Source organism: Neolamprologus multifasciatus, chromosome 22, assembly GCF_963576455.1.
Source record: "Neolamprologus multifasciatus chromosome 22, fNeoMul1.2, whole genome shotgun sequence".
Classification (NCBI taxonomy): Eukaryota; Metazoa; Chordata; class Actinopteri; order Cichliformes; family Cichlidae; genus Neolamprologus; species Neolamprologus multifasciatus.
The window spans coordinates 19,674,612-19,698,669 of record NC_140459.1 but is presented as its reverse complement, the minus strand read 5'-3'; the positions used below and the strand labels follow the sequence as shown (position 1 = coordinate 19,698,669).

The 24,058-nt window shown below is 40.3% G+C and overlaps 2 protein-coding genes and 1 long non-coding RNA gene across 5 annotated transcripts; 1 reads left to right on the top strand and 2 right to left on the bottom strand.

The window, feature by feature from the left end:
* Positions 1 to 3,750: 3,750 nt before the first annotated feature.
* Positions 3,751 to 8,587, bottom strand: LOC146493383 (forkhead box protein H1-like). Of its 2 annotated transcripts, XM_085147785.1 has the most exons (4): positions 7,614 to 8,587; positions 6,131 to 6,477; positions 5,585 to 5,680; positions 3,751 to 5,492 (listed from the first exon to the last, which is right to left on the bottom strand). In XM_085147785.1, the coding sequence occupies exons 2-4, from the start codon at positions 6,284 to 6,286 to the stop codon at positions 4,866 to 4,868; spliced, it is 879 nt and encodes a 292-aa protein (XP_085003911.1). In that variant the 5' UTR covers positions 6,287 to 6,477; positions 7,614 to 8,587; the 3' UTR covers positions 3,751 to 4,865. The 2 variants fall into 2 exon arrangements, with proteins under 2 accessions (XP_085003911.1, XP_085003912.1); XM_085147786.1 differs by having other exon boundaries at positions 6,131 to 8,587.
* Positions 8,588 to 9,571: 984 nt separating this feature from the next.
* On the top strand, positions 9,572 to 15,909 carry LOC146493382 (uncharacterized). 2 transcript variants are annotated; one of them, XM_085148647.1, is made up of 4 exons: positions 9,572 to 9,941; positions 10,495 to 10,692; positions 10,801 to 10,893; positions 10,976 to 15,909. In XM_085148647.1, the coding sequence occupies exons 2-4, from the start codon at positions 10,498 to 10,500 to the stop codon at positions 11,588 to 11,590; spliced, it is 903 nt and encodes a 300-aa protein (XP_085004773.1). In that variant the 5' UTR covers positions 9,572 to 9,941; positions 10,495 to 10,497; the 3' UTR covers positions 11,591 to 15,909. The 2 variants fall into 2 exon arrangements, with proteins under 2 accessions (XP_085004773.1, XP_085004774.1); XM_085148648.1 differs by having other exon boundaries at positions 9,572 to 9,960.
* Positions 15,910 to 18,104: 2,195 nt separating this feature from the next.
* Positions 18,105 to 23,953, bottom strand: LOC146493381 (uncharacterized). Its single transcript, XR_014871942.1, has 2 exons — positions 19,529 to 23,953; positions 18,105 to 19,353 (listed from the first exon to the last, which is right to left on the bottom strand). It is a non-coding gene; the product is annotated as an uncharacterized LOC146493381 (long non-coding RNA).
* Between the last annotated feature and the right edge of the window lie 105 nt (positions 23,954 to 24,058).

Sequence of the window (24,058 nt, the reverse complement as noted above, 5' to 3'; positions counted from 1 at the left end):
ACGTTTAATAGGAATGGAATTAAACCTTTTTAAGGCAGGATTATATATCTGCATGTTGTGCTGAAATAAAGAAATACTTTGAAGTGGTGGAAATTAAATGTTTTCCTCTTTGAAAAAATAAATAAAAATGTTAATGCGCTGTAGAGGATAGTTTGTGCAAATCAAATGTGGACAACTGCTTTGGTATGTGAATTTTATTTATTTTCCTCTTGTGCATTTCACTTGTTAGTTGGTGTATATAACACAACTGATGAGCTCATGTTGTCAGTCTGTAAAAGCAGCCCTCGCATATATTAAACAGCAAAGGTAGGACAGTTATCACAATAGAAACTCTTTTCACATGCAGCCAACAATTTTTGTAAGAGCACAGATGAGTTGAAAAGCAAAGAAAACCAACGTATCAATATAAACTGGTCACAGAGTAAGACGTGACAAAGCCCTGCTCAGTGAGCAGTTTAAGGTGGATTATGGAGGAAAGATGTTTGAAGTTCACTTCTCAATAGGAAGGGTGATGCTTTCTGTGAGCTTTTGACACTGAAGAAAACTAACAAAGGAGTGACTTAATGGTCTGCTTTAGTGGTTTGAACATAGTACATTATTCTTTAACAACTATGCCTGTTATACTCCGACTTTTAAAGTCAGTGTTTTTAAGTCTGTCTTTACAAACCCTGAAGTAACCAAACATTGAATTGAAATTGTATTGTAATGTGTATTCCATGTTAATGGAAATGTACTGATAGTGAGAACGGTCTGAATCCTTGGGTGGGGTCATCTACATAATCAAAGGCTTAACTTCTGAAGGGGCAGCTGTGCTAAAGCTCCAACGCCCAAAAACAGGAAGAACCCAATCTACATATCAAATGTGCCCCTAGACAAAGCATGTATATACTGACTGCATTACCTAAAACTGGACAGATTATAAAGTTCCACTATATGTTTAATTCATAGTTCTCTCTTGTGAAAGCTTAACTTTATGTAGTGCACATTTTCCTCATGAATTACATTTCAGCTGCAAAAATGTTCTCTATTATGTTACATTCCACTGATTAAAAAATGACAGTGGGCATCTTTTTAAATCATGAACACCAAGATAGCTCACTTGTACTTCCTGACCTCAGGTTTGCTCAGGTACTATGTGGCAGTAACAACCCAAAAAATCAGCTGTGGGGTTTATTGCAGAGTTGTTAACCCTGTGACAGTAATAGATCTAGTCAAGTGGCTCATAATGGCTTTGTCACTTGTTTTGTTTCTGTTAAATGTTGATGCATTTTTTTTAAACCACCACACTGGCTTTTTCCAACGTGCATATTAAGTAAATATAAAATATGAACAGAACAGAGACTTGTTCTTTTATAGTTAATGGAGGTGGAACTCCAATCACATCATTTCTATTTACAAATAACCTAAATTGACAAAAAAAAATGTTGAGCCATCTCCAAGCTTTAATATTCCCCTGTTGTTCCAAAGGACATACGCACAGTTTACTGCATAAGGTCCACATCAGGACACTGAGCAAGGTTGTAATTGCAGTACTCTGTGGGATTACACTCTTCAAGAAACATGAGGCAGATAAGGAAGTTTGGAGCTCTGGTGTATCAGCTAAGTCTGCTCAGAGAGAGCACCCCCACTACCTGGAAGCCTTCCAAAATGCTGCAGGCTCGATGCAAACTTTAACTCTGGTGGGAGTTAAAAGAAACTTTTAATTATCTCAGTTATCTTTAAGAACTTTCATTTTCAGTCTGGTATTTTGTAGTAGACAAGATGAAGTTGCTAATCTCTGATAATGCATCTTAGAGTCTCTATCTATTTTTTTATACTATATTAACTCTTATTTAAACTGCTTAAAAAACAACAACAACAACAAAACCAAGACCCGGTTGTATTAGCTGAAGTATACTAGATCCCCCCCCAGGTATAGTGCTCCCAAAAATCACTGGAGAGAGCTGTGGGAAACTTGACTCCAGTCACTCCTAGTCAGATCACAGCAAAGATCACAGCATTGTTACTTCAAAGCAAGCTCTGTTCGAGGCCCACACACAGACAAGTCGGGGCAGCGTGGCACTTCATCTGGGACTCTGAGGAGCCTCTACTCCTTCAAACTTCAGCCGGGAAAGTTTGCTGAAGGAATAAGTGAACCTTATTCCCTCAGCAGATGGAAGGACACAACAAGGAACCCATTGCTGTGAAGCTGTGGAGCCCACCAAGGGGACGCCTGTGCCCGGACCTCTCCCCCTCCATTGCCCTCTGCATTTCTCCAACCCACACACAGCAGTTACATCTGAAAATCTGAAAATTTGCTAAAAGTAATGAGTAGCTCTCTGATTATATAAGTCAGTTTCATCCAGTGTAATACAACAAGTTAACACTTTCATCTATTCCTAAAAGATACCTCAATTTTTCTCCACAATTTGACAATCATCCTTGTGGCCTTCAGGAGTCCAAAGTCAATTCAGTCATTCAGACTAGAGTGTTTTAAGGCAGTGTTCCCCAACCTGGTTTATGTCCGACAATATTTTCAGGGACTGGCCTTTAAGGTGTCGCGGATAAATACAACAAAATAAAACCAGTACTGGTGATACCAAGATAGATAAAACCTGTCTTTGGATCAATAAATATTTCTTCTTTATTAAAAAATAGTATGGTTATTTCATTTTGTTAGTTTTGGGCTTAAAAAGTGAGAGTATACCAGCGTTATCCAACTTCAAACACACACAGAAGTATTGAGTACCAAAAAGAATTAAAGAAATAATCAGTAAATCATTATTTAGATTTGTTATTGATGAATAGAATTGGAAATAAGTTATCAAATATTGTAAAAATGAAATTAATTCATATTTAATCATTTCTATATTTAATTAGTTATTTTCAATTTTAATTTATTAATGGCACATTTAGTATTTAATGATGTATTTATTTCTATTCTTTTGGCACTTGTGGCCCTCCATACAGTTCACGCCTGCACTCAGCCCACTTTGATGGACCAACTCTGAGCCGCTAATCAGCCAGTCTGTCATCATTGACTAATGCCTGGTACCTGCTGTGTCTCCTCTCTTGAGTCTTGTAATCAGTCTAAATCCTTGTGATGTCTGTTTTCAAAAAAATAAAATTTGGGGGTGGGGTGCATGTTGTCACTCTGTCAGCAAAATAAAAGGATTTATAATAAAGTATGCTGAGAAGCCTTAGATATTGTGTACTTTTTTCCTGCATTTTAAAGTGTAGTCATAAGCACACCTTCCAGGTATCCGTGATGCAGAGAGTCAAGGTCAAAGGGATAACTTTAGGAGGAAGTATGTGAATTGTGCATGCTGTATAGAGAAGCTGAAATATGTAATGATGATAAAGAGTGAGGGAATTGCAGACATAAACACTAAAGAGACTAAAGCATCCTGGGTAATTGTTAGTACAGAGTTGTATAGCTGCTGTGTGGATTGGTGAAATAAGGGGCGCGGGCTCTGGGGAAGACACTGGGCTCAGGGTACACAGACTCTGGATTAGCTGAACCCCTGCTGTGTAGACAAAGATTTTCCACTTATATTCTGCAAAAGGAAGGGCAAGGAGACTCTTCCCTTTGTTGGGACCTGTGTGTAGGATGCATAATGCTGCTGCTCCACTCTGAGGGGAACACTGGAGCGAGGACAAGCTCTGGTGTCCTGAGCAGAGGGGTCAGTCCTCAGAAGGGAATCGTTGGAGAAAAGGACCACTGAACTGAACAGATAGTTCTGGGGGTCCAGAGAGTTGAGAGCTTAGTGGTGCTGCAATGGTTAGCAGAAGAATGATGCATGTGTGGCCCTGCAAAGAGGTGACTTCTTTTTTTAAATGAAGACAAACACTGCATTTGAAAATCTCCAGTTGCTGTTACAAGCAGCTTTATTAACTATGCAAAAAAATATCAATGAATTTTAAAAAAAACAACAACAACAAACAAAAAACCCCAACAGAAAATACATGTTGGTTCGACTAAAAAGTTCCATTAAGAAACAAGGAGACTGACAGAGGTTGCAGCACAGTGTGGAGCGCTATTCAGTTACTACACTCTAATTCTGTGATCCCACTCTACTGCACACAATTCAGCTACTTCATTTACTTCAGTACTACTCCCAGAGAAGCTACCAGGTAACCTACAAGGGACAGCAGGACCAGGGTTAAAATATTACTGACACAATCACTAAAATAACACAGAAAAAAAAAGAAAAAGAAACAGTTAAAAAAAATTCCAGTGTCACTATAGGTGATTAACTATCAGTTAATGAAGAACAAAAAAATATATTAACACAACATAGTATTTACAATACAGTAAAATATGCCCGCTACCACAATGTCCAGCTAGCTTATCCTGCCTTTTCCTGAGAATTGTACCCACAATCCTCTGCATCAGGTACACATACATCAAGAGAGGCAGAGTTCAGGACACAATCTTGAGAATGTGATGATTTCATAAGGGCAGAAAGATCTAAACAGGAGCATTTCAAAGGATTTTTTACACCTTTTACATGAAAATTTGGCAAAGGGGTTACCTTCAGAGCTACAAGGCTCATGGGTGATGGGGCTGGCAGGAAAGAAATCCAAGGTTTCTGAATCAAAGTCGAAATAAGTCAAAGTGCGTACTGGGTAAATCCTACTGAGCAGACAACACACCGGGAGCTCCCTGGAGACGAGACATTGCCTTTTTTCTGTGCCTGTCCTAGCTTCAAACGTGACCGCTAGAGAGGGCAGAACAACCTAGTGAAAATCAAGGGGAGAAACGGTTTCTTAACTATTCCAGGTGAGTGGTTTTCTGGTAACCGCAAATCCAAAGGCATCTACAAATGACTGAGCACAGAAGAGGAAAGATGTAGGGAGGGAGAAACAAAGGGTGGGGAGAAGGATTACAACCAAAAACCTCGAGCATCATGCATGAATGCTGGTACAGATGTTGCATAACTGCCATGTGGGGTGGCATAATAAGAGGCACTGGGTCTGGGGAAGACTGTGGGCTCAGGGTAAGTAGGTATCGGCTTGATGGGGTGAACAGTTCCACATCCAAAATAACCTCTGCCATTGGCTAAGTAGATGGGGGAAGTTACAGCTGCAGTTTTTAGGGTGAGAGGCCCCTCAGAGTCCCCGCTGAAGCTTCTCTTTGTTCCAGCTTGTTTGGACGGTGTATAATAAGGCGGCTGTTCCACTCTAAGAGGAACACCAGAGAGAGGAGAAGCTCTGGGGTTCTGAGCAGAGTGTTCATCAGTTTTTAGGAGGGAATCAATGGAGAAAGGACCTCTGAACTTCACCTCACGCTGGATACGAACAGATCTGCGAGCTTCAAGTTCATGGGAGCTGGGAGTTGCGCAATGCTGCGATTGTTTGCTCCGGTTCTCCTTTTGCATCTCGCAGGCCAGATCGGGGAAGAGCTGCAGGATGCCGCCGAAGTGCCGACGTCTCATCTTCGCTGTGATCTGAGTCAAGTCCAACTTCCAGTAGTTTCTCTTACTATTGAGTGAATATGGCACAATTGGAACCTGAAAAAAAAAAAAATCTCAGTCAACTGAACAGAAACTTCCTTTTTGAAGTAGTTCTTACAACATCATTTATTAAATATGTAAAATCTTACCTTGACAAAACATTTGTTTGTTGATAAACAAACTCTGACGTTGTTCTCAATAGATTTTCGATCCTCAGAGAAGAACAGGGTCAGCTTGTCCATCAGCTGCACATGCATCACAATGCAAGTTAGTGCTTGACATGTGAAAGACATTACTGTTGAGCATAGCAATTTCAAATCCCCACTATCTTATGTTTTTAGATTCTCCTAATGAGGTATTTAGAAAGAAAAAAAGACCCTTCCTGTCTGACTGATTGGGAGGAAAAAAAGCCAATCCACGACCTCTTGTCTGTTTTATTTACATGCAGCTTTATTTCTACTCTTTGCCTATTTCCAGTTCTACTTTCATTTTGAAGCAAACAAATTTCTGGTCTAGTTTCTTGCCATTGCACTCTCTTTTTTTATAGCATTTCCTTCTGCTGGTTGCAAGCAACCACCCTTCTGTTTCCTGTTTACATCAGCACACACAGGCAGTGTACAGCAGCAATCAACATGATAGCGAAGAAAAAAAGGTTGCAGAGTGCAAATAGCTTTGTAATTCTGAATCTTTGTTACCTGAGTAAAGGTGAGCATCTTGTGTGGAGCATCATGAAGAACAATGGCAATCTTAGCCAGGTAGGTGGTGGTGTTGCTGAGCAGAGCCATCTGAGCACTGCTGGCTGGATCCGAGAGAGACAACAGAGTGCTCAAGTTCCCTGTCTGGTTCTCCATCTCGTTTGCTGGAGAGTAAAGCGCTGCACAGGAGAGTGTTGTCGCAGTCCTCACTTGGTGATGATGTGTACCTGAAGTGGTCAGCCCAGGCTATATGTCTCGCTGGAACAATTCATTAGGGCGTTCCTGACGATCGCCTTTTCATGTGAAGACGAGTCGTTAATGTTGGAGGTGCAGCCACTGCGGGAATCCTAAATGTGAATAAGGCCATCAGGATGTCCATGTTCATGCTTTAGGAGATTTCTTAATTTTCTTACTGATTTGAGGCCTTCTTGTTCAAGACATCAAGTAGAGACTGTCTATGATGAATGTTTGAATAATCAAAGTTTGCTGAAGACTACATCTTTAGAGGCTTAAACAACCCTCCTTGTTAACAAATATAAAGATCACTGGAAGACCGAGGCTGTGTGGGTGAGGTGATATCACTTGTCACTTCATTAGTTAAAATGGCTCACTATCACAAACAGTGTGTCTAATTTGAATGTGACTAGAAAGAGTCTGAACTTACATTCCAGTGGTTTACGACTCGGGTGGGAAGAAATTCTGGGCCTCTGACACATTTAGGTCAGTGCACTCAAAAGATTTCTTCAGCACTAACACAGTTTTTATTTCTACATGAATTCATGTTAGATGACAAAGATTATGTTAATGCTATTAAATAACCTTTCTTAATACTAATAATTATAACAGTCATCTGCTTATCCCTATTGTCACTTTGTGAGAGGGGTGGTACTTCCAGTGCAGTTTCCATACCTTTACAGAACCAAGACAAAGAGACGATGACAACATTTCACACTTACAGTGACACAAATTTTGAATGAACAAATAACCTATTATGCATGTCAACACAACACAGACTGCCTTAAGGTTTTAACCCGGCAACAGTGCTAAATGGTGACCTGCTGTGCAATCCATTCAATTTATTATCATAGACATTTAGAATATTATCTACTATAATATTTCTCTCTCCTCCTGTCATTGTCCCCAAACCTCATCACCATAGAAACAAAGAAAAGGCAAAACAAATTAAACATTCAAAATTCACAAAGAAAGACTCATAATACCCCGAACTACACCTAAATAAATTAAAGGTGGAGTATTAAACATTATGTCACAGTCAGTGGATGCAGACTGTGTGGAGTGGAGAATCAAAAAGTGTAGAAACAAACTTAACATTAACTGAAAGCGAGCTATTTATTGAAGGCTGGTTTTTAGCTGCATGAAACAAGACGCAAAGGCAAAACTAAACACTTAGTTCACCAAGTTTAGGTTAAGGCTGAACATAAAAAACCTTGAACATGAACATGGAAATCCTGACATGAAAAACCTGAAATGTGAAGACTTAGCATGAGTACGTGAAAACCCCGGAGAGCATGGCAGAATAGCAGGACAAACAGACAAGGAATGAATAACACACAGACTAAATACAGACATTAAGGGGATCAGGGGAAGTGGAAACACACGGTGGAAACAGCTGATTAGCTTGAACATAATGACGCCACAGTGGAAGTGAAACTAGAAACTGAACATGGAAACACCAGACTCTTCACAGTAAAACAGGAAACATAATGAGACGCAGACATGAAACACATGGCAGACTAAAACATGCAGACTTAACATGACAAACTGACGAGGAACACGCACACTATAAACACACAGAGGAAAAAAAACGGTACTGGAGATGAGACAGACATAACCAAAACAGAACATAGCTGCGTAAAAACACACATGATGGGCGGAAATGAGCACGAGGGAAAACATGAAAACAAGAGGAGAAGATGGGAGACAACGACATTACTGAAACACATGAAGGGCACAGAAGACATAAACACAAGGGGTGACGACACAAGGAGAATCTAATAGATAATAAACTATAACAGGGGAAGGCAGGCAAAATAGAAATGAGCTTAGATTACTAAATGAGACTTAAACATAAACAATGAATATCAAAATATAAGAAAACGTAATACACTGGGTCAAATGACCCAGGACCGTGACACAGTCTAAGTTTGTGTTAATATGATTTAATAATTGATCAACACAGTGATTTACTTGGCCTTTCAGAGACTTTGTAATAGCTGGATGAATATATGTTAGTTGAAATTAATCAACACCCCCAAGTTACCCAAGTTATACTATCAGCATCCTGGACGTACAGGCTGAGGAGGAGTAGCAGCAACCTTTCACTCCATCTTATTAATTAACTAAAGACACAGAGTTTTAATTCATTCATTAATTCATTCTCAACTCTAATAACTACTGATATTTACTTCACTTTCTCTTTGATCAATTTCCCTCTAAACCACCAGTGTGCTTTCTTGATGCCATTCCTACAAGATGTCTCAAAGAGGTTTCGCCATTAATTAATGCTTCAGTTTTAAGTATGATTGATCTATCTTTATTAACAGGCTATGCACCACACGCTTTTAAAGTAGTGGGAAATAAAAATCTTGCACTCGATCCAAAATCTTTATTTCAAAAATTCTTCAAAAAGTAGATGTCAGACAGTTAACTGATTATTTGCATTTAAATACATCACTGGACAGAAACAGCACTAATAAAGGTTACAAATTATATTCTTATGGGCTTTAACAGTGGACTCAGCTTTGTGCTTGTCCTGTTAGACCTCAGTGCAGCACTCGATTCCACCAATCACAAAGATTGGAAGAAGAAGCTACATTTAATTGAATATGGTAAAAGTAGCTTCTGGATAAAAAATTTCACCTAAATTCTGATGTAAATTCAGTGTATATTTATTCAAATTAACCACAATCAGCGCCTTGGCTGGGTTGCGTGGACAAGGATGTATGACTATGAAATACCTGAAACAATGACCTCAGGTTATACCAGTGAAGATGACTCTGTGTTAAAACCTTCTTTATTATTAATAAAGGAATAACTCTAAGAAATGTCGTGAATTAGTCAGCTGAGAATTTGCACTTTTTTACTAGTAGAAACCCTTTTTTATTGCTCTTTCACAACAGAAGGACATATTTTATTGCCTCTTATTGTTTCTGCCAATGCTTCAGTCCCTCTCTGAATGTAACTGGCTGTATCAGAATTGGTCTGTGTATGCTGCTGTCCCTCATGTAATTGTGAATGTTTCAGTCTAACCTAAGCTTGTTTTCTCCAAATTATATTTTTTATCTTTTCTAAAATACATGTGGACATCTTGAGAGTCAGCGGTGTTTTACAGATCCCTCTGTGAACTCGTTCCTTGGACCAGAGCAGCTGAATAGCACACCTTTAATCAGAGACAAGTGAAAACACATGGGTCAGGGTTGCAGACTTTCAACCATCCACCAGAGTAAAGCTTTAATCCTGCTTTCAGTACGGGTCATGGGTGGAGGAATCTGAAAAGGGGTCATTGATTTAAATAACGGGTGTTGAGCAAAAAGCTGCTGGTTTGACTTTAAATGAGAGGTGCAGTAAATTGTCCTGTTAGCGTGTGAATAGATTGTTTATTGGTTTGACAACTTTACTTGATTATGTATTCTGTGTAACTGAACCACCAGCGTGCATGTGGTGTGTCTCAAATCAACTTTAAAAACTAAACTAAGTGTAAGGGGAATCGACTATAGGTGAGGGGAAGATTTTCTAAAATTAACCTTCACCTGCTGGAAGGCTGTTCTTCTACGTTGAAACAACTTTCAAAGTGAGTTCTATGCTGCCAGGTTTGTATTTAATTAAAAGGTTGGCTACTTCTGAGGCGACGCAACGTGGCGAAGACAAAAAGAGCATTTCAATACAGTTTGTTCACAATTTAATTTACTCAACAGATTTTTGCCAGGTTTTAACTTCATGTTACTGGACACTTAAGTCATTGCAAAATTAAACTTTCCTCAAAACAAGACAAATTACTTCAAGTTAGTTTTTTTCTTATCAAGAAGAATTTGAGTTATTTGCACAATTTCAGTGTTACACTAATGGCAAAAAATTGTATTTTCCTTTTGTTTAATTTTGCTGATTTGGTTGAGGTCTGAAGTTTTAACAGTTCTGTAAATGAAAAGTTTAATATTAAATGTTTGCTGAAGTTTATGAATGTTTCAATGAAGTTTAATAAAAGCTTCAGAGCTAAGCTAAAATGCCGGTGGGGGCAAAAATCAGCATGGAGCCAGACTCCAGCACTTGTGGACCTGGTTTATCATCTTATAAAAACATGCTCATTTGCCTGAAGTTGTCCACCCTGAAATCCCCCTTTATTAAAGTTTATGACGACACTGAAGGGGACTCGACTTGACTCTTCAAAGAAGATGCAGAACAAAGATGAGAAGTCTGGAGATGACAAATCTCTGACTGATCGATCTAGCCCTCTGAGTGCGTTCTGTAGCAAAAATACCACTTACCTGGCTAAGCTCGCCATCCTTCTCCAGTATTCTCCACATAAGATGCTGACTCTTACTCAGGTAAGAAATAAGTGTGGTGTTTATTGTTGCTGCTGTTATGATAAATGCAAACATCCAATATGAAACACAAGTTTCCATTTTAAAGCCTTCCACTTGATGTTTTTATAGATAAAAAACAAAATTTCAGTGATTGAGAAGGATGAAAGGACTGCTTACAACAACATCAGTTGGTATTTAACAGGTTACAAATGTTTCGTCAAGGTAAGCATCTTTTCCAAAATTTATTTAAATCAAACACACAAAGGGCTGTAAATAAAACTCATGTGTACTGTTTGCTTTTCAGATTCTAGTTCTGGGCACAATGAATCGTGAGCTTGTGTACTGGACGCTGGACTGCAGGGAGATAACAACAGAGATGGTGCATGAACACTTCTTGGAAATTCTCCATCTCTTCCCTGTTCTGGCCTCCAGACTGGAGACCAAGAACCTGAGCTGTCCGCCTAGGCCTCTCCACTCTCTAGAGCCCGCACCACGCAGTACTGTTCAGATCAAACCTGAGGTGAAGTTTAATGGCCCTTTCTCTATTGACTCAATCCTGAAGAGAGACTGCGCCTCTGCTCAAGCCTACACTCCCACACTCAGTCTGCCAGTCCGGGTGGAGCACTTTATTCAACCTACGCAGCGACGAACTGGGACAAAAAGGTGCTTCGACTGGGACACCGATCAGCATCTCATCCTACAAGCTTCAGCTGGAAGTTCTCCTGTCTGCACGGGAGGGGGCAGCACACACCACTGTGCCACTGCTGATGTAACTACTACACCCGTCAAATGGATACCTGTGTATTCTGTTCCCTCGCTCCAGGTTCACCCGGGAGCTGTCCCTTTGTTCGCCAGCCCGCAGAGCAGTGGCCTCACTTACACCCTTCCAGCACTTACCCCCGGTGTTCCCCGTTTTTGATAGTTAAAAAAATCTTCCTATTAAAATACACTTGTTTCATGTTTTGAAGGGGACAGGCTAGTTTTATTGGAAACCAGAAATAGTTTTATATCAAAGTGGGCATGTAGTTTAATGTCGAGTGTTTGTAATATGTCTTTATTTTTGGCTGTAGACTTTTTAGTTGTAGATAATTGATGGTTTAGGGAAAATACAGATGTTTCCTGGAGTCAAAAAAATTGTGGCTTATCACGGTTTTTTGTGTGATTGCGGCCACTACATTTTATACATGTCTGAAGTCACTACAGACTGACTACAAGGGGGCAGTAGAGTTTTACTTTGAACTCCCAAACGCACTACCTTGTATTAAAATCAACACAATTAAGTGTTTTTTTTTATTTTTTATACCTATATATATTTTTGTCCATTTTGTGGTGTTTAATGCAGTTTTGCTGACCATTACAACAGTCTTTATTACACTACAGAAGACACTCTAACAGAATGCATATTCCATAGACAATGCTTTGTTAGGTTGTGAAAAGTTTAATGTCTGTAAGTGGGGGAAAAAAATCTAGATACAATTAATCATGCAAGATATCAGGTCTTTCATTTGTTCCCAGAGGTTGCAGAGTTGGTTGAGTTGGGCAAACATGCAGCGCATGAAATCTGTTTGCTTTTCTATTTTCAGCACACATGACCTGTACCTTGCTGGCAATATGATTAGCATGGTTAACACTGGAGGTTGCTAGAGTAGTATGCTTTGAAATGTTATTTTTTTAGAGAGGGGAAAAGACCATAACGTGAAAGCATGTGCCCTGTGAAGTCATGTCAGTAGGCAGCAATCAGGTCACTGAGGTCTGGGACTGAGAACCTCTCCTTTAGCCGAGCGCACGCTTAGGTCAGTTTGGACTTGTGAATTAGCGTCCACGTCAGGCAAGAGTTCTGGAATGGGCCAAAAGTGCAGGTGCAGCCCCTTGCATCTGCACTCTGAAAATGCATTACATTGCAGCAGGTGTCCATGTGTCAGATGTCATGCAGTGAGTCAAGCTTTATACCTTTTAATGGAGGAAACTTGAGAAAAACAGTGTTTCGGTCACAAATCACCAAAACATAATCAATGCATACAACATGATGCAAGCAGCTTGCATACTTTTCAGTGCGGTAAGGAAAGAGATCCACTCTTTGCCATTATTCACCCTGACCCTGCAGCTTCAAACAGGCTGTGGGCCGCAGAGTGGATTTTAGTTCAGACATGTACAATAGAACATAAAAAGCAAAGAATCAGGTATTATGAGTGTCCTACTCTACATTGTTTTGACACAAACCTTGCACAAGGGTACACAATCCTTGTACTAGTGATTGAAACTGAAAGTCAAGCAGGAAAGTATTTCAGTCTCCACCACCATGTCCTACTGTAAGGACACCAAGTCGTGCAGATCATGCAAGTCATGAGCCCACGCAGGACGGGTGCTGCGTGACCCTCTCAAACGCGATGCTTCCAAACAGCTTTTTCTGGGAACAGGTGAAGCGTGACTGTAAAAGGATGTGCAAGCAGTTGAGATTGCCAGAAATGTTTTGACTTTTAACTGAAGAAAGCCCACATGGAACCATGAAGGTAGTGAAGGTGATGTTTTTATTTCGACATTTAGGTTTTTGCTGTAAACTATGACGGAACACAAGAATTGTGCAGATTCCTGACACAGCAAACATTTAATATCAGGTCAACAATAAAAAACTGCTGCATCTTCAAATGAACATTTACAACATAGCCTTTAAAGTAAAACAGTAAACAAGTATTTACCCTCTTCCTGATTTTGATTTAGTTTTTTGCATATTTGTCACAATTTTAAAATGAAAAACGCGATCCAAACCTAACTGGCCCTGTGTTTAAAAAGTACTGTCCCCCTGTTAAACGATGAATGATGAAATGATGATTAATCACATTTCTTGGAATTCAAGAAACCAATTTCACTGGAAAACACGCAGTCTTGATTACTGTCAAATCTGATAGAACCTGTCTGACAAAGTATGACAAAAGATCTCAAAAAGCAACACATCAAACTTGATCTAAACAAACTCAATCATTGACATCTATGAAAAGGGTTACAAAGCCTTTGGAACTCCAGTGAACCACAGTGAGAGCCATTATTCACCAATGGAAAAAAACTTGGAATGGTGGTGAATCTTCCTGGGAAGCCGGCCTGGGAGAATGGAAGAATTCCATTATTTGTTTGCCAAAAAACATCTTGATGAACGCCAAGACTCTTTACTTTGTGGAGAGACAAAAGCTGAACCTTTTGGAAGGTTTTGAGTCTCGTTACATCTGAAATAAAGCTAACACAGCATTTCATGAAAAGAACATCACGGTAGTCATGTGAGGGTCTGGAGCTGCTTTGCTGTTTCAGGATGACTTGCAGTAATTGATGGTACCACGAATTCTGCTCTCTACCAGAATTCTCGAAGGAGAATATCTGGCTATGGATTCATACCCTGAATGCCAAGAGCACCTTGGTCATGCAGCAGGAAAGTGATCTGAAACACACCAGCAAGTCCACCTCTCAAGGGCTCAGCGCTAACAAAACAAAGGTTTTGGAGTGGCCTAGTCAAAGGCCAGATTTAAATGCAATCAAAATGCTTTAATATGACCTTAAACAGATGTTCATGCCCCAAACCCTCCAATGTAGCTGCAAAGAAGAGTGGACCAGAATTCCTCCATAGCGATGTGAAACATCGGTGTCAGTTATCACAGATGTTGGATTGCAGTTCTTGCTGCCAAGGCTGGCACAACCAGTTATTACTCTTCGGGGTCAATAAGTAAATGAAAGCATCATTTCAGAATTGCATTTTTTATTACTTAGGTTGTCTTTGTCTAATTTTTAAATGGGTATGTTGATATGAAACTTGAGAAATATTAAATAAAATACTAATCAGGAAGGGCATTATATACTTTTTCACACCTTTGTATCTCCATCCTTAATCTTCAGCTTGGCAAGAACTCTGTTTCAGGGCTTACGCAGCGCTTTTGAATTGCAAACTTATCAGATGAACTGAATGATCAACTAATTAAGTGGTTACATTTTTTAAAATGTTCATTCTTACCCCCTACTTGGGGAATTTTTAGCAGATATGATCGGAGCATGTGAGTCGAGGGCAAACTGAGGGAGGTCTGTCATGAGACAAGAATTTAGCGAACAGAGGCACAAGGAAGAGGAGTTGGCTGAGCTCAGCATTTGGCAGTGAATGCCCACGACAGAACCTCCACCCTGTGGGATTACTAGTGGACGACCTAGATTGCGACACAGTCCTCCATCTTTTTTTTCCGCCTCGCTCCCTCCTCTGACTGGTCAACAGAGATTACACTCAGAGAATGAGCCTGGCAGTCAGACAGAATCACTAAGCATGTGACTGAGTGACACACAGAGGGACGGGAGACAAAACAGCATTTCTCTTTCTTCACTGCCTCACATCTCTTCTCTAATTTATGCTTCATTTTGTGCACTTTGTGTTTTTAAGCTCCGGATTTTACAGCAAAAGACAAAGTTTCATATGAATATCAAACAAAAAAACAGAACAAAACCCAAAAGGAGTGGCAAGATTTGTTATAAGTGCACAGTGAGAGGAAACTGGAGCTCGTCAGCTTGTCGACTGTGAAGGATTAACTTGCAGGTTTCTGTTTACTGATTGAGTAAACTGGTCCAAGCTTTAATCCCCCGAACGCTATATCGTGCAAAGAATCCTCACCGGCATATTAAACTAGTACTGATACGTTGATCTCTGGGTGTTGAGGACTTCCTTACTTTACACTATCGGATCACACGCACACATACCAATCCCACCAAGCTGTGAAGATTTGTTTCACTAACAAAACCAAACTGCATGTCTGTGTGTGTGAGGATGCACCGAGTTAATCTCCACACGGTTCTCCTGCCGCTTGTTTACAAGTAGGCCAGGACACATGGCCGCTCCACTAGGGAAAAATGAGCTAATATTAGCCCTCATACATCCACATCCTCTCATGTGACTGCCTGCCTCTAGTGTATTACACAAATATTTTACTGTCATTATTGCTTAATGCCTTAGTTTTTCCATTAAAGACTACTAAACCTACTTAACTGGGCAGATCAGTCACGCCATTCAAATGGCTCTGTAATAGTCAGTTGTTCATTTGTTTGTTTTTATTTTGGGGCTTTTCACTGGTTTGTCTGTAATAGTGTGTCAAACTAATTTTTAACTGTGGGCCAACTACAACCCACTTCTTTCTGAAGCAGGCCGGACCAATTCATTTCACTTCAGCTCACTTTATTTCATTTATACAGCAACAAATCACAACTGTAACCTCAAAGCCAGCAAAACCCCCCTTTCTATAAGTTTAAAGACATTAACTAATTGCTGAGTTAATATTATTTTTTATCAGTTAATAGTTTCTCTAGATAATAAAGAAATGCTTCTTTAGTAAATGAAAGACATGTACCAGTACTATAGTGTTGTGAGAAATAATAAAAAAATAAATAAATACAGAAATGTTATTGCTTTCTGTTACTTATTACTTCAGTGTAGTATCAATGTAGCAAAAGCTGTAAAACCCAAGAAAGAAAATACAGTGCAATGCAATGCAAAGGGGCCAGACTGGAGTTTTTGCAGGGTTGATTCTGGCCCCTGGGCCTTATTTTTGACACCCATGGTTTATAATAACAAATCGTATAGCATCTTTACATGAGATAGGCTGTTTCAAAGTTGAGGTTAGGTGAGGCTACATTACACCCCTGTCACTATCACTGATTTCACACGTGTGGGACTAAAAAATCCTCGAGGTTTGCGTCGCCTTTTCCTGGAGCTTCGCCCCTTTTCAATCAATCAATCAATCAATCAATCAATCAATCAATCAATCAATCAATCAATCAATCAATCAATCTTTATTTATAAAGCACTTTTCATACACTTTCATACACTTTTCGAACCTCTCTGAAGTTTAGCAGAGAGCAGCTAATGAGTCCTCTGAACCTGCTTGTCGTCCCGACTAAGCAGCTACTGAGGTCTCCTGAAGGTGTGCCACTCTGACGTAAGAGGATAAATATGGACAACGTAGACATCCTTTCACAGCGCCGGGCAGTCACGTCGCACTCGTCTTCCTCGTCTGGGTCCTAGCTCCGCCCACAGCAGCTGGCGTCACCCTCAAAGCACTTTGTCATCCTGTCGGATCAGCCCGCGGAGATGCGCTGCAGACAGGATAGAAAACAAAACAAAACACCCATATGCGGATATTTTGGTCATGCCCCTGTCTAACCTGTTTTTGTTGTGCACTGATTCTTGTGAAAGTGAAGCAAGCACAAGCTTTGTTTGTATGGACTACACAGAATTACGCAGACGTTTAAAAAGATGTAAACAATAGGCCTTAACCTACATTTTATTAAAATAAATATTCCTAATCTTTCATTTTTCTGTGTGAATTGTGTGAAAAACGGTGACCAGATGCAGTGTTTAGCACTACAGGAAGTTATGAAAGTCTTGAGTAGTCCTTGTCTTGTCTTGAGCAATAGTTCTTCAGGATTTCTGAAGGTCTTTCAAAGTTTTTTATTTCGACATTGGCTGCTTTTCAGTCCCGTCCTTGTACCTGACCATTTCAGAGGTATGTTGTTTTTGTTTGGTAAGCCAATTGACCCTGACCTTTGAATCATTCAAGCATAAAAAGGGCACCCAACTCAAGGAACCAACCAGCATTGTGATACACACAACAACATAACAAGCAAAATGTTTACCACACTCATGGCTTCATGAGTGTGGTAAAAAACAAGTTGCAGCATTATGTTGTTCAAACACAAGTTCCTTTTATTCATGTTAATGATTTTCATGTCTTCAGTCAGACTTGCACACAGCAGCAGTGGAGAGTGCCACAGTGGGTGGGCAAGTGGGTCAGGTGACATATTATGTGAGTTCAAAGTTTTCTCATGAACACATGGGGGACGTGCTATACGGACACGTTTTTGTTAGTGTTACTGCTTTTCAGCACTTTTCTCCTCTTTACCTTTTCAGTTTCAGTTTAGTCGTTGAGGTCTGAGTTTGCAGTTTGGTCGATCCAGTGCAAAAGTAAAGCATGACTCCATGGGTCTTTGTTTTTAAAAAAAATTGATTTATCAGAGAAAAGGCTCTGGGGAGGACACCTGTTGCAAGGGGCATATTAGCAGAAAACCCTATGTCCCCATTGTCTCAGGAGCTTGGAAAGAAAGTCCAACTGGTGCCAGCTGGTGGAAAGAGGTGAAATGTCTTCAAGAAACTTAAAGAAGTCCAGACGCTTTTCTTTCCAATCTCCTTAAACTACAGTGACCTGGATAACCGAGAACCTTCACAGACAATGTCCCCATTCCATGTGCTAATTGCACGTTCAAGTCCTTTGCACCTCATAGTACTTTTAAAATAACTTTTGTCAACAGTACTGAGCAGAGCACTGACCTTTGATTTACAGCGGTCATATTTTGGCAATACATGACCTGCTTTTTTCAAGGGCGGTGTTTGTTTATCCTCACCGTGTGCCTAACAAGGGATCATTAACATCTGGGCTATTTGGGTCACCTCCTCATTCTCCTTGGTTTACCCACTCCAGAACTGACAATCATTGATCTGAAAACATGGCAGACAATTTTCTCCTTCAAGTAGTCATGTGTAATTTAGCCAGCGCCGAGTTAATCAATTGTAAATTTTTCCATTACGCGTGAGGGCACGTGCTTAACCAAAACAACCTTCAGAGACACAGAGCCACGCAAGAGTCTCCTTTTAAAGGTTCTCCATCAACTTTTAAGTAGCTTGTAAAGCTGTTTGGCTAGTTGGGAAATATATTCTTTGTTTTCATGCCACAAGATGGGTGAGAGTGTCATTGCATCTCTTGTAGATATTTTTTAAATATATATCAAAGCAGCCAGACATTTCGCCTGGCTTTGTCAGAAGATAACAAAATCCCCACATGTTTCTTAAAGAGGAGTCGAAATTTCCTGCAATTGCCACTGGTTGCCTGACAAGACTAGACTAGCTTTAAAGGTGTGAGTTGGAAGACCACTTTGGGTTTAGCTTTTACATCCTATACAGCCTTGAAACTATATAGCCATGTCCACTATTTCCAGTGGTGGTAGATAGTGAACACAGCTCTGACTTTTGACATGAGGTGAATGAGGTGCGTTCTCTAAATAGTCACAATTCTGAGTGAGTGCAGTCCATAATTTCTTTAATTCCCACATCAGTGACCCTCACCTACTTTCCATTCTACTGATGCCTATATCAACAGCTACACCCATCCATCCTTTCCTTATCTATATTGCTGGACACCACCTTAACCACAACCCAGTTATCCAAGCAGCCGTGCACGCTGTTTATATATAAACACAGTTTTCCTGTTGCGCATCAACATTTCCTGTGTGAAGGGCAAGTTAGAGCTGAAACCCACCCGCAACACAGCAGGAGCTGTTATCACAGTCTCCCCTCAGTATGCCACAGACCACAGACCCTCCCATTAAAAGATATTACTCCAGCCATTATCTCCAACAATACTTGCAAACTTACTAAGTAATTAAATTGTGCAGTGGAATGAATATCTGCCCAACAGTCCGCATGCATCCCTTTAGTGGGGTGCAGTCTTGCCTGCCAGCTAATATCCTGGCATTCTGACCTCACATATTTTACTCAGGAACCAAAACACAGGCTGGTTAAGGTGCAGTTTCCACTTTAGCGAGCGGTCCAACTTTGTCAGTCGAGGCTGATCTGTGGCTGTTGCTGGAATGTGATCCTGCTGCCAAGATTCACTGTAAAAAAAAAAGAAGAAGAGAATAATTAGGTGGGATTTCCACATTCCTGAAAAAGTTACATTTGCGGGAGAGACGCCATGTAATAGAGCGCAAGAGACGCTTTAAAGGGGTTGCACCAATCCTAAGCCTGTACACAACTGCGATTTAAGTGTGGCACTGTGTGAAAACCCACTGAGAGTGTTACTGCAGCTTTGTTTAGCTGTGTCATCAGTACCCACTGTGCCCTGGCATGTTTACTGTGTCTAAACTTGGTGCTGGCGATAAAGATATTAGGCCTATGATGGAGAGCTTGACGAACAGTGACTGTGGCTTTGAGGGGATTAGGGTTAGCTCAATTACGCTCACTGTTTGCATCTTGTTCTGTATGAACCGAGTGTATACAGGTACGTGCTTGTGGTTCATATAAACGACTTTTAAACGAGCTGCATAGTTGGGTGGCCACTGTTTTGCCTTTTGTTAATAATTTAATGAAATTATGGTTGACTTTAAAGGGCAGTGCACATAACTGGTTATTTGTTAAACTTGACATGTTACCAGTCTTGTGCTTTCGGCTTGTGTAGATAAAAGCCAAAGGTTGCTGATTCCATTTTTAAGAGTCTGTAATATTTACACATTGTGGTTTGTCCCACTCCTTTGAGAATGAGTCAGCTGACTGTCTGGTTGTGACTTTCTGTATGTGACTAAACTACTTTCAACAATGTCTGACAAACGGCTTTCGTGAAAGAAGACTGCTCCTTCTCTCTCCTAAGCTGCAATAAAATTTGCTGACAATTATAAATACCTGAAGACAAAGGCATACTTCAGTGGGCAAGGTTTAACTTTTGCCCCCAGGAGGTCACAGGCAGAGACAAACAGTGCTATTAGGATGTTAATGTTCCCTGATTCTATATATCAGGAACGTTTGCCTTGGTTAGTCACTCAGTAACAACCTTATCAACATCAAGAGGACGGTCTTATCAGAGCACTTACTGCACCTTATTGAGAAGATCAATATTGAATACAGGTCAGGCTCAAATTTATGATTGAAGAGATGAGAATATGACTACTGATAACTTCTCTTTACAATCAAATAAAATGCAACAGTTTGTTTGGTTTGTTGGGGTGTGATGTGTGATAGCAATTGCACAAATTCACTAAACATGTGGATGCTCTCTGTAAAGGACTAAAACGATAACCACACAAAGCAAGTCTGCTCATTTTTTACACTTAAAGGCTTCAAATCTTTAAACAAATGTTAATATTAGACAGGGAGCAATTATGTCAATTATCATGGAAACTGAGTTCAGTTTCACTCAACACATCCAGACCTGATTACTGTCATACCTGTTGAATCAACAAATCACTTGAAAAGCATCTGTGTGACTAAGTAAGGTACACTGTAAGATCTGAAAAAGCAACACAAAGCCATTTCCAAGTCTGGGACTCCAGTGAACCACAGTGAGAGCCATTATCCACCAATGGAGAAATATTGGAACAGTGGTGAATCTTGTGGGAGTTGACAGCCTACCGGTTACTCTAAGAGTGCATTGATGACTCATCCAGAAGGTCACAAAAGAGCCAAGAACAACATCTAAAGAACAGTAAAGGTCAGAGTTCATGATTCAACAATAACAAAGATACTGGGCAAAAATGGCATCCACGAGAGAGAACAAGGTGACCAAGAAGGACACGAAGGCTCGTCTCAAATCTCTCCCCAAAAAGTGGAAAAGCCTGTGCAGATGTGCAGATGAGACAAAAGTTGAACTTTCTGTGAGATTCAAGTCCTCTTACACCTGGCATAAAACTAACACAGCAATTCATGAAAAGAACATCATAACAGCTAAACATGGTGGTGGTATATGCAGCTATTAGTTCATGCCCTGAATTCAAAAGCACTTGATCTGATGATCAGTAATCTGAAACTCAGCCTCAAGTCCACCCGAAAGCAGTGAGTGTGGCCTAGTCAAAGTCTAGATTTAAACCAAATTTAAACGCTTTGCTATGACCATTAACAGGATGTTTATTATCAGAAATCCTAAAGTGTGGCTAAAATAAAACAACTATGCAAAGAAAAGTGGACCAAATATGAACTGAAATGTGCAAATACGTACTTTAATGGCAGTGTATGTCAGTCATTTCCCTGTGTTTTCAGTCTTTATGCTAAGCTACCAAAGTGATCGTAGCTTCAAATGCAGAAAATTTGAAGTGGAATCTTTTCATTTTTTATTTCAGGTGTATTTTCCACAAATATTGGACTATTCTTTTAAAGCTCTCCTTGACCCACGAGAGGCAAAGGTAGCCAGCACACTGCGTTTAATGATTCATCTGCACCCTAGTAACTTTGAAAAGTCACTTTTCCACTTTGATCATTTTAGAAAAAGTTTCTAAACATTTACCGCTCGAGTCCACACCCATTGTTCTCCAAAATATAATGCATTACTCACACATTCAGTTTCTTACTACGTGACCTACAAACACATGTCATGTGTGTCTGAATCACCTTTTTTTCAGGCTTGTTGCATCATCTCAGTTTTCATGACCAGTTGAATCTAGCTCAGAGTCATGCAAACAACCTGGTTTAGGTGTGCGAAATGAATAAAGCAGAGGAAAAACAGATGTGAGGAAACAGCCTACAGTCGTACTGTGTATGGTGTAAATACACTTCTGCTGACCAACAGCTGTCAGGGCGATCTTTGACTTTCAGTACAGAAAGCTAACTTTCTGCTCTGTTTGCACTGAACAGCAGCCATGAACTGAGAGATCAAGTACTCTTCAACCCGTTGACCCATTAAAGCCTTGCAAAAAGACAGAGGGCACAAAACAGATTTCCCCTATGACACTATAGTCCTACTGTATTAGAAATAGAGCTAAAAGTAAAAGAGAAACAAGAATGGAAAGCTCTAATGTCCTTGAGTGCTCCTTTGTTTCCCATATCAGTCTTTTGCTTTATGACAGGCCTTACACTCTGTCCCCTTAGACTATCTTAAGTTTTATTGTTCTTTCCTCAACACTGTGTAAAAAGAATGAACGAACACAAACTCACTCAACACAAACAGCAAAAAGGGAAGAGAGTGAACCTGACTGTTAAAACAAGTGTTCTTTGGGTTTTTTAAAAAAAAAAAAAAAATCTTAATTACCTTAATCCTTCCAAACAACCCGTGGATGGTTGCAGGACGTGCTGGAAGAGTTTTATTTCATTTATATTGCCGAAAGAAGTCACCAGCTGCTCCCACAAACACAGCCAGGTGAAAGCCCACTGGTTTTATCGTGTACCGAGACACCACGACCTACATATGCTGCACTAAATCGCTCACAGCAGTCTTTCAAAGGTTGTCAGTGCTTCAAAATAATAAGTGGGATGAAGATACAGAACTAGGAAGATGCTCCACAGATACAGGAAATGCTGCATTCTGTTTATACACATTAAGGTGTTGGATATATAGTTTGCTTGTTTGAACTATGCCCATCAGCACTTTTGGTGGTGTCTTGCAGTGTAAGTGACTGACCTGAAATTAGCATAGTGCTCATATTTTTTCCCCCTCCAATGCGCCTATTATTCGATGTGTTCCTATTGAGGGCCTCACATTACAAGTCCACAGTGCTGCTATTGTATCCTGACAAGGACCTTTCACACAGTCATTGCCAATACTAGCACTTATTAGCAGATCCACAGTATAGCAGTCACAGTTTTGCAGATGTGGAAAAAAAGATCCCTCCCTCTTTAACTATGCTCCATGAATGAAAAGCGCGGTGAAACATTTTAAGACAGACTTCACACCAGATGTGTCTGAAATCATTTGTATCGGGGGCTTAACAGATGTTTCACGCACTTTCTTGAAGCAACATCTCCACATCTACTCACACAGAAAAAAAAAATCCTCCACCGTGCTATTGATTATATAGGACAGATCAGCTTTGATTAACATCCATGCGTTATCAAGGAAAGGCGTTATGATCTAACGCGAGGGAAGGGCTTCCCTTTGTACAGACTTATCTCCTCTTGGCCTCAAATCAAGGTTGCAAGCCTGGCTGCCTTCCTAACTCGGCGGACAATGGCTCAGACACATCTTAAAAAACGGTCACATGCTGCGACTGCAAGAATGTGGAAACACTCGCTTAGTTACAGTAGAGATAATTAGTAGGTTGGTCTAAGAAAAAGAAAAAAGAAAATATAAGCATGCATGTTAGAGTCTTTGTCCTCATCCTGCGTGCACAGCGGAGAAAAGGGGCGCACTTGACAGAACTATTAAAGGACAACGTGGGTCTTCAGAATTTGCAATGCACGTAGTGAGAATGTATACAAAGGACAGATCAGAGGGAGATAAAATATCACGCAGTCATTTTAACATTTGAGCTGGGGGGTAGCCCCCCAAATTCCTAAAAATAGGAAGGCAAAAGTCCTAAAATAAAGTCGGCTGTCACCGGGGATAAATTGGGTGGGCGTTCTTTTTTCGTGGTCAAAGGAGCTTGCAAAGAAAAGCGAGGAAGAGGAAGAGGAAGCCTCTCGGATGAGAGGTGAAACGTCTTCAAGTAACTTAAAGAAGTCCAGACGCTTTTCTTTGCAAGCTCCTTTGACTACGATGACCTGGATGACTGAGAACCTTCACAGACATATTCTTTTTTCGTGCATCTCACCCGAGAGTCACAGCTTCCTGGTCATGCAACCGCTGGAAAGCTGCATTCTCAAATCCCACAGCTGGTGTTGCCCAATAGAGGCGGCGGT

Coding starts and splice junctions, on each gene's coding strand:
- LOC146493383 (XM_085147786.1), bottom strand. CDS start 6,286: ATGGAGAACCAGACAGGGAACTTGAGCACTCTGTTGTCTCTCTCGGAT. Junction 5,681..6,130: donor AGATGCTCACCTTTACTCAG/GTAACAAAGATT, acceptor ATGCATGTGCAG/CTGATGGACAAGCTGACCCT. Junction 5,493..5,584: donor CAAACAAATGTTTTGTCAAG/GTAAGATTTTAC, acceptor TTTTTTTTTCAG/GTTCCAATTGTGCCATATTC.
- LOC146493382 (XM_085148647.1), top strand. CDS start 10,498: ATGACGACACTGAAGGGGACTCGACTTGACTCTTCAAAGAAGATGCAG. Junction 10,693..10,800: donor AGATGCTGACTCTTACTCAG/GTAAGAAATAAG, acceptor ATGTTTTTATAG/ATAAAAAACAAAATTTCAGT. Junction 10,894..10,975: donor GTTACAAATGTTTCGTCAAG/GTAAGCATCTTT, acceptor TTTGCTTTTCAG/ATTCTAGTTCTGGGCACAAT.